This window comes from Lagopus muta, chromosome 14 (genome assembly GCF_023343835.1).
Source record: "Lagopus muta isolate bLagMut1 chromosome 14, bLagMut1 primary, whole genome shotgun sequence".
Taxonomy (NCBI): Eukaryota; Metazoa; Chordata; class Aves; order Galliformes; family Phasianidae; genus Lagopus; species Lagopus muta.
The window spans coordinates 11751230-11768805 of NC_064446.1; the positions used below are offsets into that span (position 1 = coordinate 11751230).

The following is a 17576-nucleotide window of genomic DNA, read 5'->3' on the forward strand; positions in this document are numbered from 1 at the left end:
GGGTTACAGCCCCTGAAAAAACAACCAGTAGGCCTCCACCCCAACAGTCTACATTGCTACATACCTTGGGCCTGGCTGGTGAGGGCCGAGGCCTCTTCTTCACTTCAATCCACGTCTCTGAATCCAGGTCGGGCAGGCTTGTGGACAGGCCCTTGGGCATTGTCTTCAGGTTACTGACTTCCTCTGTTTTTGTGGGGACTGGACTGGTGGGACGTGGGGAGCCAGGAGCAGACTCTAGAGCCAACAAGAGCCACAAATGCTTTAGTGGGAGGCTTGAGTGGTAGCATACATAAAGCACTTGATTTAGAGGAAGTTGTTTTGGCAGCAGAGCTTGTGGGACACATGAGCAGGCAATGACTAAGGCAGGAACATTCCTGCTCACCAGCATATTGCCCCAGAGTGCTGAAAAAAATCTCTGGTTAAGGCCGTGATGCTGGTGGTGACCACAGAGCTTTGCAGGTGTGGGTTTCCCAGATATGTAGAGAGCCCTAAAGCAGGTGGTGATTTTGTTGCTCTGGGAGAAACTTTCCCATGACAGCCTGGTACGAGTGAGTAGAGATGTTCTTCTGCATAAACTCTTACAACAGCACCAATCAGATCCTCTACTTGGCTACTCAAACTCAGGCCTACAAACCAAAAGGCAGAACCCTGTCCTGGGGAACACTCATGACACTCAGGGGCTCAGACCTGCTGCGGCACCAAGCTGGGTCTCACAATTCCCTCCACAATCCCCAGACACTAACCTGTCTCCTTCTGGAAGCTTTGCCGGGGCACAAACTCAGGGCAGTTGATGAACTGTGAGAAGTCAGTCTGTGTGTAGTCTGCCATAGGAGGGCCAGGCAGAGCCCACTTTTCTGGCTGCTCTTTTCTTCTGATCTTCTGGTCCACAATTTCCACCACCTTGCTGTCCTTTAAAGCCTAGAACCAAGCAAAATCAGGTCAGCTCAAGGCCCTGCTTTGGCATACAGAGGGGCTCAGCTTCAGTCCTTCCTCCCTGTGTGATTCAAGAGGAGGAAGGAGCAAGTCAAGGACAAGAAAACAAGCAGCCAGACAAGAGAGAAGGTTCAGCCTTCCTGGCCCTCACCTTAATGATGAGACTGATGTCAGTAGTCAGTGCCTGTACCCGGTGGAAACTGGCAATCAGGGTGATGGGAAGGAATCCATCCGAGTCCATCTTGCGACGCAGGAAGAAGTCTCGCTCCAGGTTGTCCACACTGAAGTAATATTCTCTGTGTGGACAACACATCAGTGAGAGACAGACCAGCCACCTTCCTCAGGACACCATCCCCCCTGCCCCCCCCCCCCCTCCCATGGAAATAATCCCCCTGCTTCTGCTCTTGTGAGGCTGAACAGCTTACATCTGCCGCTTGATGTAGTCCTTGAGCAGTTCCTGGTCCACGCTATAGAGCTCGGTGCTGCTAATGTTGTCAAAGTAGTAAGTGATGTTGCTAGCATACTTCTGGGTGCGGGAACCATCTGAGCCCTCAAATTTCCGGTATCCATACTGGTAATCAAAGTGCCCTGCAAGACATCAACAGGGGAATGTCTTGGTTAACACACAGCCTCAAAATCTACCAGACAGCCTGTGCTGCCATGTGGGGCTGGGCACCAGCAATAACAGCTCTCTCAGCACCGCCCTTGGGGGGGCCCCCCCCACAGCAGCACGAAACAGGGCATTGCCAACTCATTCCTCCACCCATTTATCTCAGACTTTGCTGCAGCAGGGATCCCAGTGAAACCTTGACACACCAAGGCAAAGAGAGATCACTAACTCTGCTCCAGGGGCAATTAGATAGCCTAGGTAACACACCAAGGTTCTGCACTGAAGTTATGTCAAGGGTCACACAGACACAGCTGTGCTGAATGCTAGTAGAAGCTCTTCCCAAAAAAGCAAAGATTCCTGTTTGGCTTTCAGTGAGACATAAAGCCAAGGCAGAATATCAGCATGCTGCAACTGCTGCACAGGAGTGTTGCAAGGGGCAGAAAACAGGTGGAAGAGCTCAGCCTGAATAACAAAGACATTCATCCTTATTAAAATACTAACAAAAATAATTTGCTGTTATTAAAATCAATTCAGCTGGATGCCACCTCCAGAGCAGTACATAGCTCCTCACAGAGGATTTCAAATCAAGAGTCCTCTTTGGCAGCTCACTCTCCCCAGCTGGGATGACCTGCCACACTTCATTGTCTCTCTACAGCACTCTGCCCTGCCCAATCTGCTTCAGAACTCCAGGTCACACATACATACCCCTGCACTCTGGCACGTGCCCTGTTCTCTCTTTCTGCCACAAGACAATACAAACAGCAAGTACCTCCTCTGCCCCGGCCACGGCCCCTGCCACGGCCCCTGCCTCGGCCCCGGAAGGCTCCTCGTACAGCTCCTCCCTCGCTCTTCACACTGGAGGTCTCATCATGGTCCTGCCAGGGGCGCTCATGCTTGTTGTCTGGGTGCCAGCCTGCAGCAAAGAGAGGCAGAAGGAGCATTAGAGGATGCAGGTACCTCCCCAGAGCAGGCCCACTGCCCTTGAAGCCCTTCGACTACAAAAAGCATTCCCACCACGTGCCCCTGCTGCCCTGTGGTCAAGGAAGGAGAGTAGGGTCCCATTCTGAGCCCCCACCTTTCAGCTCGCCACGGTTGTTGGAGAGGTGCCTGTGCTGCTCATTTTGCCGGTTGTTCCGAGAGGCTGTTTTGTCCCGAGGCACCTCTGACTTCATGTCTATCTGCAAAGGGACCCACTTGTGTTTGTTGCCTGCAAAAGGACAGGATTTGAGTGTGACACAGGTTCAGAGAACAGATGCTTCTATCCCACAGCCTCTTCCCTCCACACATCCCACCCAACTGTGGGGGAAGCAGTAGGGCTGACCTCTCCTCAGTTATCCCCCGGGGCCTTGCTGTCACCAAAACTCTGTAAGGGGCATAACAAGAATGCTGACAGACTCCAACTGAGACTCTTGGGCACGGAGAAGCATAATACAGAACTATGGCTTCATGCACTTGTCCTTCCTTTCCCCCCTTTCCACCCACTAAGGCTCAGGCAAAAGCAAGCCCATGCAGCAACCATAGCTGATGCAATCCACAGCCAGGAGCTCTTCTGTGTCACCACGGAGTATACTTAAGGAGGCAGATCACTGCCAGATTCCCTGGACAGACACACAGGTGCCCACACGTAGGCCCTGCTTCACATGCTTTCCTACATATTGCAAGATGCTGCTGAACAGAGCAAGGCCACTCCAGACCAGGCCCTTACAAATGCCCCAAGTGGCTATCCAAGTGCTCAGCATCTGCCTGAGCCTCTCCAGTTACCAAAATGAGACTTTGCTCTGTTGAAGCTTGCAAATACCTTTTTGCTGCAGCTGTCAGCATGCTGAGACTGCAGCTGGTCCCACAGTTTTGGACACTTCCACCCAGCTTTGGGTCACAGAAAGGAAGACAGGCTGAGCCGGGGGGACTGTCCCTGCCAGGAGTCTGCCATGTCCTGCCTTACCTTTCTTCTTCTGGGCTGACTTCTGGTTGTCATCGTCACCGTTCTTCTCCTCACCAGACTCATCTGATTTGGTTTTCAGGCTCTCTTTGCCATCACTTCCATCCCCTTTCTCCTGTTCTTTCATGTCTTTCTTGATAGGCAGTTTCCGGAGGGATGGTGCTTTGTGTGGCTGCTGGAGACACGTTAGTGCAGGAAAGATGTGAGGGTCATGAGAAACTAAAGAGTTGGAGGCAGAGCCCAGCAATCCTAGTGGGAGCAGGAAAAAGAGGACCTGGCCCTACGCTGGAGGCATCCCTGCTTCACGCTGCCCAGAGCTGTCTGGTTCCTGGGGACAGACTTGTGTTTGACCAGGGTTAAGGAGCTCCACAGATGCTGGGAAGTGCTCCAGGTAAGACACAAGTCCCAGGCACAGACACTACAAGACGAGAGGGACTGCCAAGAGTCCTGATGCTCCTGGATAGGTATGTGTGTGGCAGGGTTCTATAAGGGACCAACTGCCACAGGAGCAAGAGGGAGAGTGACCCTAGTGACCTGACAGTCAGCCAGGAGTCGGCAAAGCAGCGTCCCAGAACAGAAAGGTTTCAACACCACCCATGTCTGGAGCAGAAAAGAAAGGCCATTCCCCTGTGTCTTTTCTTGCACATGTTTTCAGCTTCCCTAGAGAAAGTCTTGGCAGTTGCTCAGGTCCCTTTTAATGCACTGAGCAGCCCTGAAGACAGTAGATCTGGGAGCTGCTATACCTGCTCCACCAAGCCCAGGGCTTTAGACTAGCCTCCAGGCTCCCAGAATAGCATGCAGGGAGGGAGCCCAACATGCAGGGCAGCCCTAAAAGGCAAACCCCTGCACCCAGCATGCTATTCTTGGCTGCCCTCACGCTGGCACTCAGCACCCCCAAATGGCCTGGCTCAGCCAGAGCTTCCAGTGACACAGAGGAACAGGGAGGTCTGCAAGGGCCTGCTCATCCAAACTAGCCCCTGAAGCTGTTACCTGGGAGAAACAAAGAATGCAATTGTCTGCCAAACACACAGCCTCTCTGGGCACACTACAATGGAAGCAAATTACTGCAGCTCAGCCAGATGCAGTGTCTGAGGATTTTGTCTTCTCACCTGGACACTCTTGTGAGCTATTTCTCCAGGTGTTGGCCAATTTGTAGCATCACCGAAGTCACCAACCTTGTATACAAAAGAGAAAAGTCCCATTAGTGTGCTAACTATGAATGCCATTTTCTAGAGCACCAGTCAGAAGCCCTCCCAGCTACAATGTCACTGCCATTATCCACTGGTATACCACACAGCTGTTCCCAAGAGGCTTGGGCATGACACCCACAGCACCAGTAGAGCCTTTTCTCCCCACTCTAGTAGGACCCCTGACTTAATCCTCAATAACTGCAGGTAAATTTACATCTGTCAGAGATTGTTACAAAGCTGCCAACAGCCCTGTAAGCTCCCAACTCCCACTTAGCAGAGTGTATGGCACAAAGCTGCCTGAGGTAACTCACATAGTCCTCATCCCTTGGACAGGTGAAGAATGCAACTTCCTGCACACTTAATTCACCTAAAGCAATCACATACTGTCAAAGAAGCTGCCTTGACCTACTGGTACATTACATCCAGGTTTAGTTTCATTTATGGGACCAACTGCCAGTGTTGAAAACCACAAAGCAAAGGGACCATGTAGTGGAATTGGTGAAGAGGAAAAAAAGTATAATAAGCAGTTATCTGGTGGTGATACTAGCTCTATTTCAGAAATCCCACTGTCACATGGGAGGATCACCAGTCTCTTCCACTCAAGAAGTGACCTGGCCAATATAATCATTATCACCTCCTCCAGCTTTCAGAGAAGACAAGGAAAGAACCCAAAAATCAGCTGCCTTGGCATACAATGAATCATGGCTCGTCACTGAATTTACAATGATCTGGGCACAGAAACTCCTCCTTGTCCTTGAGGGGACTATTATTCCTAAGTTAATTTGTAGCCAAGTTGCCCATAAGATCAGGACTCTGGGTTCAGGTGCCATGTTTCTCTCCCTTGGAGGCAAGTTTCCTGGGAAAGCCACTTGCAGTGTACAGCCATGCCTGTTTCACAGACAGAAGCACCTTTCACAACCAAAGCCCTGCTTCCTTGAGATGGGACAAGGAAGTCATATCAAGTTTCAAATGCATATTCAGTGGCTGCTGGGACAACACCAACAACCACATCCCTAGCCGTGCTTCAGCTGCACCCAACATCCTCAGAAATAACTGTCTCTCCATCACAGGTTGATTCCCTGGAACAGATTGCCCTGGTTCTTCCCGAGAAGTTGCTTTGTTTGAAGTCAATTACCCTTGCTCTCTGTGTACCAGTAAAGAACAGGCTGGAGAGGGAAGAAAAAAAACTTGCAGATACAAGCTTTCGACATCCAGCACTATGTTGTGAACGATCCCTTCAGGCAAGGAGGTGAACCAGGTCTCCCCCAGCCCAACTGGGCAGGAACCAGTCCCCAGAGCATGAAAATGTCAAAATGCTTAAAAGAAAAATGAGGACATTCTCCTGCACGCTCTGTGCTGACAGCCAGTTCAGTACATCAATGCCTCCACCGCCACACTTGCAAAGGAAGCTGTCTCCTCACCAGACCCTCAAGGCACTCACACAGCACTGACATCTGAATCAGAAGCTAGAAGCCAGTGAGGGGCACAGCAGGCACAGACTTACCTTGCTTCCCTTGCGCTGTCTCGGGTTGGCAGCCCTCACCACTTTAGCAGGAGTTGTGTTTTCTGTAAAAGGAGAATAAAACTCTTAAACACAGCTGACAGTCATGGAAGCAGAAAGCAAGCCACCTCCCTATTCAGCACAGCAAGGCTACAAGGGAAAGCTGAACAGAAGAGAGCCAGCTTTGGACCAGAGTTTCACAGAGGCCCACCAAGATTACGTGGAGGTGCACTGAACACAGAGCTCTACTGCAGCACTGTGTGCAGATACGGGGTGAAGCCACATAATTAAACCTGCCACTCCAGATTAATACAGGTGACTGATGCTCCGAGAAGATGGGTCCTGAACTCTGCCCCTCTGCAGGAAGGCACTCCCGCACCTAGCTCAGCCCTCCCCTCTTGGCCTCGCCAGTCAAGGAGGAAGGGTGGTAAAGAGTTCAGCTTGTTCCATGAGGCACCATACAGAACTCAATCTGCTGTTACTCACAGCAAAACAAACATGCCCTTGAAGAGGCGAGGCAGCTCTCCATGCCGACACAGCTGGCTCCACACAGCAGAGGGCTGTGGACGTGTACCCACGTGGCCCAGCCCACAGCACATGGACACCGCTCATGTCGTGCCTTGCTTTGATCTCTGGTGCATCCCAGCACGGGGCAGCAAGTTCACAAGAAGGAACACACAGAGACGGAGTCAGATCTAGGAAGGGCTTAAACCCCACTGCAGCCAAGAGTATTTAAATAACTGAGTGCCTCTGGGGTAATTTAAGGTTCAATACCCTGAGCCCTGCCTGGAAAAAGAGCTGTCAAAACTGACCCTGTCAGAACAGCAACGTGGGGTCAAGCTGCTGCACCAGTCCCAAGGAAGTGGGAACAAGTTTCAACCTCTGCAGCCTTGCAGGACTTTGGTGCAGGTCTTCAACACCTGTCTTGCAGGGCATGCTGGTTGCTGTAGGCTCTGCACTACAGCAGAGCCCACTGCTGTGCACTGCCAAACAGCCACGCTGGGCTCACCACTGAGGCAGCCCCTCCAGCATCAACTCCACTAAATTTGTTGGAAACAAAACCTTCCTCACTGGGGTAGGGAGGAAAGTGAAGAGAAGAGGCCCAAGGAATTGCAGGGCCTATCTGGGGACACCCCGGGAAACACCATGAATAGCCTACTTAACTCCATTCAAAGTTGGCTTTGATCTGCTGCAGAAGACAGGTCGACTTTGCCTAGATGATCAAAACCGGTATCCTTCCTTGCCTCAAAACTTATGATTCATCCTGCTGGCCCAGCCTTGCTCTGAGCTGGAGACTTTGAAGTGTCAATAAAGCAGAGCCAGACATGGCAGAATGGAGCCATCTGCACTCCCCCACCCCAGCTCCCTTTCATAAGGCTCCCACAGGGGGATTTCACCCCAGGGACAGCCCAAGCTCTCCGCCATGCCCCCAAACCTTTCCCCTTTTCTACCAGGAGTTTCTCAGCCTGCCTGCACTGCTTCAACCACCAAACAGTGGCAATCCCACATGTGTCTCATTCATTCCATGTGCATCTCATTGAGAATCCTGGCTCCATAGCACAAAGCTTGCCACAAGGCTTTTAAACTTCCCTTCCTTAAAACAGCGTAGGAAGAAAGAACGCTTTCAAAACAGTCCCTAAAAATCTTCCACTCAACACCCACAGGTGTCACCAACTAAATATAGCTTCCAAATGTACAAAGTGCTACAGCATAAGCCTGCCGCCAGCCCGGTTTTCACAGGTAGGGAGCACCAGCCTGCTCTGACAGCACCAACATACCTGGCACTACTGAAAAAAATCATAACTGAGCTCAATTGGCAGCCTGGCTGTGCACAGATCACTTGGCTGGAGCACAGCAGGGCTCCTGGTCCCAGCGCACAGGCCCCAGCCGTTTGCCTGCTCCCACCTTGCTGCAGCCCAGAGGTGACAATGATGGCATCCTGCTGTTTTCTACAGCTGCTCTCCGGAGCATCAGAGGATTTTGTGCACTTTTGGGAGAGGGTAAATAAAGGGAGGCTCTCTGCACCTCCCCAGGAAACAGGAGGGCAGTGCAGGGGTGCCAGCAGAAGAGTGGGTGCTGCAGCCTCTGTCATCTTTACGGATGAAGGAGTAGATGATTTAAAACAAGTTCTGCTAGTTTCCTTATTGGCAAGATAGGAACAGGGATGCCTTATCTAGCCAAGGTGCTGAGAAGACTAATTAGCATTTGCAGAGCGCAAGGGAAGACAAAACACACCCGGTAGAGCACTGCAGCAGCACGGGCACTGCAGCCTGGCGGGAGATCGATCCTGGGCACACAGCCAGCCCAGCACACAGCAAAGGCTGCGGCTGCTCCTGCCAGTGTGGAGAGCTGCGACCCATCGAGAGCTTTGATGGAGATGAGTGCTGCCCGAATGAAGGCAGGAGAACAAGGGGGTGGGAGTGTGCAAGCAGACAGACACACCATCTGCAGAGCCACATGTGCTCGGCCTCCTCCAGGGTGAGTCAACCTAACCCTGGACCTCACCTCCAATCCAACACATTTGCTACAGTGACACTCCTTTACATCACATTAAAAATTGCTCTCCGTGTTCCCTTGCAGAGACTCTAGCAAACAAAAAATCCAATGCACCCAGAGCACATTGAAGCTAACCCTTGTGGTCAGGTTTCAAATGGAAACCTTCACACAAGGACAACACCACAGCTTGCAGCAGTCAGCAGAAAAGGCCCCCTGTCAAACTACACCGAGACAAAACTCTGCTGCTCTCCACTACAGTATCAGTTTGATGAATGGGGAGCAGCGGGGTGCCACTCACCCATGTGCAGGCACCCAGGACAAGGAGTGCTAATGAGGGATACTAGCTACCGCCCTGCTGGATCGCTGAGCAACGAAGAGCTGCTGACAGCTATCTATCACAGAAGTCACAACACTCTCTGGGTGTTATCAAAGAGGAAAAAAAAAATAAATAAATAAGAAAATTACTGTAACTTTTCTTGTTGTTGGTGGTTTTTTTTTTTTTTTTTTTTTTTTTTTTCCCAAAAGGCCTTTCCATTTTGGTTCTTGAGGACATGTAAAGTGTGAGTGGAGCATCCCTGCAGGGCCGTGCTCTGTCCCCATGCAGCACAGCAATGGTGCCAAGGAGCACAGGTGGCAGGGTAGCAAAGATACTGAGGGAGAATGAGGAGTGATGTAGCAGCCCTGCCATGTGTCCTGCAGGCACCAACAGACTGCCCTGAAGGTTGCCCAGTCCCATGGAGGTGGCAGCACAGCAGCTTCTTGCTGAGTTGGGCAGAGCAGGGTGACCGAGTATAAACACTGGCTTTGCTGAAAACTAACTGAGCACCCAAGGGAACAAAGCAAACCATCCTCCCTCACCACTCCACAGGCCATGCAGAGCCTGCAGGCTTTAGCTTTTTGATGCAAATACTACCAAGAGATTGTTCTGTTTCACAGATCTCATTTTGCACTTACTTGGTTGCAGTAAAAAAACATTCAGTTGCATCAGTATTGCTTGAAAACCCAAACCAGCTCCCTTGTGCTATGGAATGCCCAGGACAGCAGCAGGGGCAGCCAGTCTGTGAGCTGTGCAAGACTGGTAAGGGGACAGAGGCCAGCGAAGGAAGCAGTGGTTTGCCTGAGATCAGAGAGCAGATGCTAACACTGCCAGGAATTGAAAGTTTTGATCCCAAACACTACCTGCAGCCTTCTGCCTTCTTCCCGCTCATTCTCATCCCAGCAGTATGACTTCAACAGGAGCACTGGGGTCTTAATGGTATTGCTGCCAAAGTCCTCCCAAGGCCAAAGAGTTTTCTGTTTTATAACACTGTCTGTAGCACCTGATGAACACTGTAACTGGTAGGGCTGTGAGAACGCTTGTCTTTTCCTTTCAGACCACAGCTGCTACAGTAAGCAGCCCTTTCTGCAGGCATTGGGTCAAGAAGGGGGCAATCAGGTGAGCAAAGACCTCGTATCTGGAAGCACAACAGCCACTGCACAATGAGCAGGGAGCAGCACAACAGCAGCTCTGCAGCCACATGTGCTCCCCAGTGAGGGATTGTTGTGCATGGCCACAGACATATTTACTGCCTTACCTGGGGAAAATCAAACCCTACACCAGCAAAATCAGCTCCCTGCTGATTGTAATGGATTTTTAGAGAACACAGATGAGAGGCTGAAAAAAATCTGCAGGGCTGGGCTGGGACAAGGGATTATGCAGAAGAAATATCTGCTCCTCTAGCAAGAAAGCTGCAGTGCCTGCTGCTGGCACACCACTCAGGTGCAGCATGGACACTACAGTTGGGACAGCCTCTGGAAGGACAGCCAACGCTTGCAACTCCCAGCAGGAATTTGGAGTCCTTCAGGGCTCTGCATGTGCTCCAGCCCTAAAACAGCACACATCCCTCCTTTGCCCGGGATCCAAGTCAACAGAAGGAAGCAGTTCTGCTCCTGAGCCCTGCTAGTCCACAGCCTGGCATCTAGGCAAAATTGCTGATGAAGGTGGTTTTTCAGCCAAGGGCTTGGACTTTGTGCTGGAGAGACAGAGGCTCTGTGCTGCAAATCCTGCTGGGGCAGGAGACAAGCTGGAAGCCACAGATTCCCCAGAGCACAGGATGATCAGCCCACATGCCTCATGGTCTAACAGGATCCACATAACTATTTTGCAGGGATGAGTCTCCAGACTGATCTCCCTCCTCCCCATGTTATGCAGGATGCTGCTGTGCATACCAGCCAGGTACTGCAGCCCATCCCTTTCCTTATGAGACAGCAGCTCTGGCAGTGCTGCTCAGAGGTCTTCAGGTGAGCAGCTGAAGAGAGCAGTTTGAGCAAGGGGAGCTGAGCACTAAATGTGTCTGAGCAACTTGCAAAGGAGAGAAGAAACTCCTAGACTGCTAACACTAGGAGAAGACACTGCTTTATCCTCCTGAGAAACCAAGAGACGACTACTTGATCACACTATTTTTGTATAAAGACTCATTTTCAAGACACAGAAAGTCAGCAGGAGTACCAGCAGCTTCCCCCAGAGGTAGTTTCCTCCTTTAGTTTTCAGAGCACGGGGAGAATCCCTTTGGGGTGCAATACATAGGACACACAGGACAGACCTATGAGCACAGCACTGACCTGCAAAGCAGTTTCAACAGGGCAACAAACCAGGGCCAATCTGTATAGGCTCCACCACAGCTGTGATCACAAGAACTGGCTTATGATTCCAGAGAAGAGCTGGGAAGCCAAGCAGAAACAGCTGTACACAGGCTTACTACAGTGTGTTCCCACCACGACAGCATGGAAACATAAGGCATGAACTCAAAAAAGACTCCAACTAGGTCCCAAGCAAGCCCTTTTTCCAAGGCAGGCTGATCCACCCAGTGGTAGGGGCAAGGTAGTGATTTGGGTGAGCTGGAGATATGTGCCTACCTGAGGATTCTTCAGCGTTTTGGAAGAGGTGACACCAGAATACACTTGTGGCACTAACGAGCTGACATCTCCAGCTCCTGGGACTGCAGGAACAACCTGAGCCAGCTGCCCAGGCCCTGCTGCCTGGAGCACACAGTCTCCCACATTCCAGCTGGCAGCACGGCACCCGGCCCTGACCACAGAGGAATACTTTTGACACCTCTGCAATGCTAGAATTTTCTTGCAGGCGTGAGAAAAACTGTTGTAGAACGGGCAACCAGAGGAGCAAGCAAAAGATCTTCAGCTGCAGAGCAGAGCAGGATCCGACACAGCATGTGGGCAGTTCATTCAGCATGCAAGACAAACTACAGGCTCCATGGCTCAAAGCCTTCCAAGGAATTTTCTGCAACTCCTCAGCAGACAGCTCCACCTTACAAGCCCTACTCTAACAGCAAAGGAAGCAAGGAGCTGCCTACACTTCTATGCAATCTAAGCTCTGCGATGCCTGCAAAGATCACTTGCTAAAAATAACTTCAAAAAGGGCATCTGACAGCTCTGCAAAGAGCATGGAAACACTCCTCCCGCCTGGGTGTCCTAAAGCAAAATCTGGGATGGGAGAACAGGAGTTTGCCCTGGGAAAAGGCAAGACACTGAGGGTACAGGCAGCTGTAGGCAGTGTGATAGAGCCAGAGCCTTGAGCAGGCAGCGCAAACACCTGGGTTGTGTTCCCAGCTCAGCAGCCTTCCAGCTCGAGACAAAATCCTTTAATTTGCAGCCAAGCTACCATGAGGAAAAAGCAGGTAAAGAAACACCAACAAGCATTTCTAGCATTAACAGCATCAGTGAGGGCACCACGGAGTCTTCCTGGCATAGATGACAATTAGAGGTAGCAAATGAACTATCTTAAGGGCAAGTGACATCTTTCCTCCTACTTTTCAAGCAACATCCTCTCCCGAAGAGAATTTCTAGAAAACTTTCAACACAGATGATACACACACACACAGTGTATGGGACATCAGGCTCACACAGAAGGGGATGACAAGAACTCCCCCTGTTCTGGAATGAAAACCAACTTCTCCCATAGAATCTAAAGCAAAAGTTTTTGCTGGGACAGTTGATGGCTCCTAGACCACAGGAGCCACCTCAGTGGGGATGTGGTTCAGCGTGCACAGTTGAGAAGACCCGAGCACTGTCACAGCCAGGAAGCTGGGCTGGCTCTGTCCCCAGCAGTCCCAGGCCACCTCACAGTCACCAGGGAAGGACAGCTGTGCCCACACTGCAGCATCACTTCAGCCTTAGCCCAGCTTTCGCGGTGCACACAAATCTCCGGCCAGCATAGCCAGACTGAGCCAGCAATTCCCCTGTCATCACTCAGGAGAGCAATGCCAACCACTCTAATGCCACCAAAAACATCTGCAAACACTCCCTGGCAGATTAAAGAGTTAACAGAGAGGGCTAGAAAAGCTAGCATGCTCACAGCTCCCAGGCATCAAGAAGGCACGACGGTCCCAAACCTGTGGATGTCGATCAGGAACAAGCTGTGGTTGCAGATACTGAGCCCTGAGAAAAGGTGCAAGTTGCTTCAGCTGCTGCTCAGGGCAACGAGGCAAAGCAAGGACATCTCCATGCCAGAGAGAGGACACCAGGGGAAAATACTTCTGCTTGCAGCCTGGGCAGTCCATGCTCAGTACTAAAGCAAAACTGCAAGGGCCTGGAGAGAATTCCAGTAGGCAGATGAGCCAAGTCATGGAGTCTGAGGGTCAGGCTCTCCTCCAAGCTGGCTCCAAGACCAGCTGATAGTTCATGACCTGAAAATCAGCAGCAAGGCAAAGGGAGGAGCAACACGATCAGGAAGTACAGGATGGCAAGGACAGACACACAGGACAAAACAGGACTCACAGCTCCTCGTAGAAATGCAGAAGAAAAACCAACTCACTCACCTTTGGGGGCTACTGATTTGCAAATTAAAGGAGGTGTTCTACACTCCTACCAGGACTGGCCTCCACCCTCCAGGACAGACCTGCAGCAGTTTCCTTCACTCCTGCTTACCTCTGCAACACCGCTCTGCCTGTTCTGCCTGGCTCTAATGAAAAGCCAGTTAACAGTTAATTATTACCCATTGAGACACACGATCCCCTACACTGACTGACTGTCATCCAGGAGGGATAAGACAGTCACGTGATGCAAAAATCCCAGCCTTATGAAAGCACAGGCAACTATATTTAGTTTGAAAAACGATGACCTAGTGGGACTGCCCCTTCCTGTGCCCGGCCCCTTTGAGGAGCAGATCTCTGATGTGCACAGGAAGCTCAGCATTGAGCCAAGCTACAGGGTTGAGACCAGGACACTCAGCACACAAGTGACGCATGGTGTGCGTGCACATGCACTGGTCATCCCATGGGATGTCCTGGAGCACAGCACAGGCTGGAGAAACCTTCCTTCCCTCCTCATCCTTGGTGTTGCAGGTCACCTTGCCAGCAACAAAAGCTGATAAGCACCAAAAGCAACAAACAGGACCCAGCCCAAGACCCTGGACTTTATCTTGGAAGCAGCAGGTATGCTGGGAACTTCACTGGTGTGACTAGTACAGGGGTGGCACTCAGCAGAAACGCACCAGTTGCTGGTGTCTCACCCAGGGCTGGCAGTAGAGAGTGGGGCTCCACTGCCAAATTCAGTCCTGGATAACAGGAGGGAGGTGATGCTCAGATCTGGTGATGGCAGGCCCAGGGCTGGGATAAGCCCTGCTCCTCTTCCTGTAGTGCAGCTCAGCCAAGCAAGCAGACGGGACTGTACTGAGAACAGAAAGGGAGCAGAAGCAGCTGTGCAGAGGTCATGCATCCTCTCTGTTGTCACCACAGAGAGGGCCCCCAGAAAAAAGGTGTGTGGTGACAAAAGCCCAGTCCTGCACGAGCATCATCTGCTCCCCCCTCCCACCTCAGTGGAAGAGCTTCAAAAGAAACAGCCTGAGGACCAGACATCATTAATCTCTTGTCACTGGCAGAGGGGTTTTCTCTGCCTGCATCCCGCTGCAGCCGATGAGACAGCACAACCAGCGGAGCCTGCAGCACAGTAGGGAGAGGTCACTGTGTCGCAGCCAAGCCCAAGGCTGTGCACAGATGCAATCCCTTTAATGGCCGTCAGCCCCTTCTGCAGCTGCAACTGGGGACTTGGAAGCTGACAAAAACCCTTCTACAGAAGCATCTGGTACTTCTCACTGTAAATATTTAACAATGAACAGACAGGAATCAAGAGCCAAGCACAGCCGTGAGCCCCTTCAGCTCCGTGCCTCCCACTTGCCAGGAGGGCAATGCACACTTCCCACAGCAGGCACCAGCACAGGGAGTGAGAGGTCACACAAGGAAAAGGTGTAAACTCAACACAAGCATGCACACCTCTGGAGAAGCTGTCATCTCAAAGAGGAGAACCAGAGACTCAATTTCTAGAAAGGAATTGTGAGGGAATTCAAATAACATAGCCAATTCTTCCCTGATGATTCCTGATGTCAGGGTATATTCTCCTAGCACAGGAAAAAAACATCTTCACAAGCCCTATATCTCAAGTTTGTGGCAGCGAAATTCAAGATTTTTCTTAACTGTGAAATAACACATACTGCCAACTTCCTTCCAGAGCACACAAACATGCAGATCCTGCTATACCAAGCATGCTTACCCAGCCAGGCAGGTGGTTGCTTCCCCTTTCTCAATACACAACACAGAAGCATTAAAAAGACCCTAATCAGAGTGAGCCTTCCCAAAAGAAGCCACAGACAGAAGGAAGTGCAAAACAGCATCATCTCTCCTAATTTAAAGACACACCTCCTCCCCTTTTCTTTATAAAAGACTAAAAACTGGAAACTGCTTCTGTACAGTGTGAGCATCACCCACATCTCTTTATGAAAGAGCTTGAAGTGTACAATTCAAAGCAGCATTTGTAACTCAAAAAAGGTATCTCAGTCACTGCTGACAGTTTTCCAATGATCAGCTCAGGATGAAGAATACAAAAATAAATAAATAAATAAATCAGGAACAGTATGACCAATACAAAGAGCATCGTTTGCTGCTGTATGAAAAAACAGTGCATCCACAACTGAGCCCTGCAGTCAGGTCTGGTCTCTGCATCCCAACAAGAACACAGCAGTTAGAGACATATGGAGAAATATCAGTCAGATGGACCAGGGGCTGCCCTCTCAGACGTCTGACCAAAAAGGCTGGGGTCCTCCACTACTAAGAGAGGTGGGCTGACAGTGGTGCACGATATCGGGATGGCACTGCCTGACACACTGAAATCAGGAGTGCTGCATGAAACTGGTAGGAGATTCACTGAAAACAAGTGAAGTACTTCAAGCAGCAGACAACAAACTTCAGCAAGCCCTGTGGCAGTAAGTCCTGAGTGGCAGACAGGATGGGCAGTCTTGCAGAGGATTCACAGCTGACATCCACAGAGGTCCCAGTGGTGACATCTCCGCTGTCCTTATCCAACAGCAGGGGTGGGGAGAAGGAAAAAGCCTTTCCTTCTGCTCTACCAACATACAAATGAGCCCAGCACACATTTTCGAAGGATGCTGAGGTCTCTCAGGTTTTCTCCTGAAGTCCAGATCACAAGGTTTGAAGTGGCTTCTGAAAAGCAGCCTACATCTGAAGTAGTCGCCCAAAGTGAGCAAGGAGAGGACTGAGACCCATTGTACCAGACATGGGTAAAACAGAAGTCTCCTGGACAGAGCAGTTTTATTTCCAAAGACTGTTAACCAAGCAGGATGCAAGCACTGCCTCCCTTCCACCTTCATGGCATCAGCACACGACACCCCACTGAGGGCAGAACGCCTCCAGCACCCCATACCAACAAGCAGGTGCATGCTCTGGGGCATGCCACAGCAGCTGTGCCTACAAAATGGCTGGTGCTTTGGCTCAGGCTCCTCACCTGACCAAGTCCCAGCTCTGTTGCCACAACTCAGCATTCTCAGTCACTGTGCCAAATACTTCCTTGGGCAAAAGGACAACTGACTTTTCATCAAGAAGGGAAACTGGCTATAAAGACCCATCTGGCCTCGTAAGATTAACCTTATAGAATAGGCACTGACATAGATTATTGGAGTCTGGGTGATTTGCAACAATAGAGTGTAGCAAATTGACTCATTAGCAAAGGAAAGGAGGTGAGGAAGTCAAAACCAACAGCTTCAGAAGCGCAGAGCTGCTGGATGCTAGAAGCACCCTGCTGGCAGTGCTTCTCTGCCCTTGCCTGCCACATCCACACTGTGCTGTGCGCAGGGGGTATCAAGCCTTCTGAGTGAGCTTTGGTGTATAAGGAAGAAAAAGCACAGTTTGAAGGCTTTTCTGGAGAAGGCATGAGAAAACATGAAGTGCAGTATCAAGAGGCTGCTATCATTAAAAGGAACCATGTCTAAGCTTACATACATAAAAATACAGAACTGCAAAAAATCCCCCAACCCTGTGGGCAATGTTTTCTGCAACACCCCTGACATGTAACATGCTCTTACTGAAGCACACGCTATCATCTGTTGCAGATGCACTCTTATGCCCCACCCCAGAGCCAGCTGTGAAGGTCCACAACCAGCTGGAGCACAGAGGATGGAGTGGTGCCAACCAGAGGACATCTCTGCATCTGCAGCACAGGCAGACAAAACACACCATCCAATGAAGGCAGACATTCAGTGGGGCAGAGGAGCTTCTTACAAGAAAAAGGAAGAAGAAAATCCCTCAAAGTCACAGAAGTTTTTCTGTGCAGCCATTACTCCATCCTGGCTTCAGGCAGGCTGTACTCAGTACACACGAATACACCTCTGCTCCTCCAAAACCAGCTTTAATACTCCACTTTCATGCATGTTATGAACGCAATAAAAAAAAATGTGAAAGGCTTACAAATGGTTGGGTTACTTTTGTAAAACCTAGAGAAGCAACTTCTGCAACACTAGGGGAATATCTGGCTGTATATCATGTTAGCTGGCTAGAGCTTCAGAAACAAACATACATACACAACTTCCAACTGCCTGCTCAATTCACGAAGCCAAATTACTGT

At 50.6% G+C, this 17576-nt stretch overlaps 1 protein-coding gene across 3 annotated transcripts in view; it reads right to left on the reverse strand.

Annotated features, from left to right (window-relative positions):
• Positions 1 to 17576, reverse strand: part of LARP1 (La ribonucleoprotein 1, translational regulator) — a 43113-nt gene that overhangs the window by 9833 nt on the left and 15704 nt on the right. For 2 of the 3 annotated variants that reach the window (XM_048961061.1, XM_048961063.1), the window contains exons 3-11: positions 6177 to 6238; positions 4592 to 4657; positions 3486 to 3657; positions 2619 to 2750; positions 2313 to 2456; positions 1359 to 1521; positions 1085 to 1229; positions 744 to 918; positions 65 to 234 (exon numbers count right to left, since the gene is read on the reverse strand). In XM_048961061.1, coding sequence (XP_048817018.1) covers positions 65 to 234; positions 744 to 918; positions 1085 to 1229; positions 1359 to 1521; positions 2313 to 2456; positions 2619 to 2750; positions 3486 to 3657; positions 4592 to 4657; positions 6177 to 6238 — 1229 coding nt within the window. The remainder of the gene's footprint in view (positions 1 to 64; positions 235 to 743; positions 919 to 1084; positions 1230 to 1358; positions 1522 to 2312; positions 2457 to 2618; positions 2751 to 3485; positions 3658 to 4591; positions 4658 to 6176; positions 6239 to 17576) is intronic. The other variant, XM_048961062.1, reaches the window with a different exon arrangement.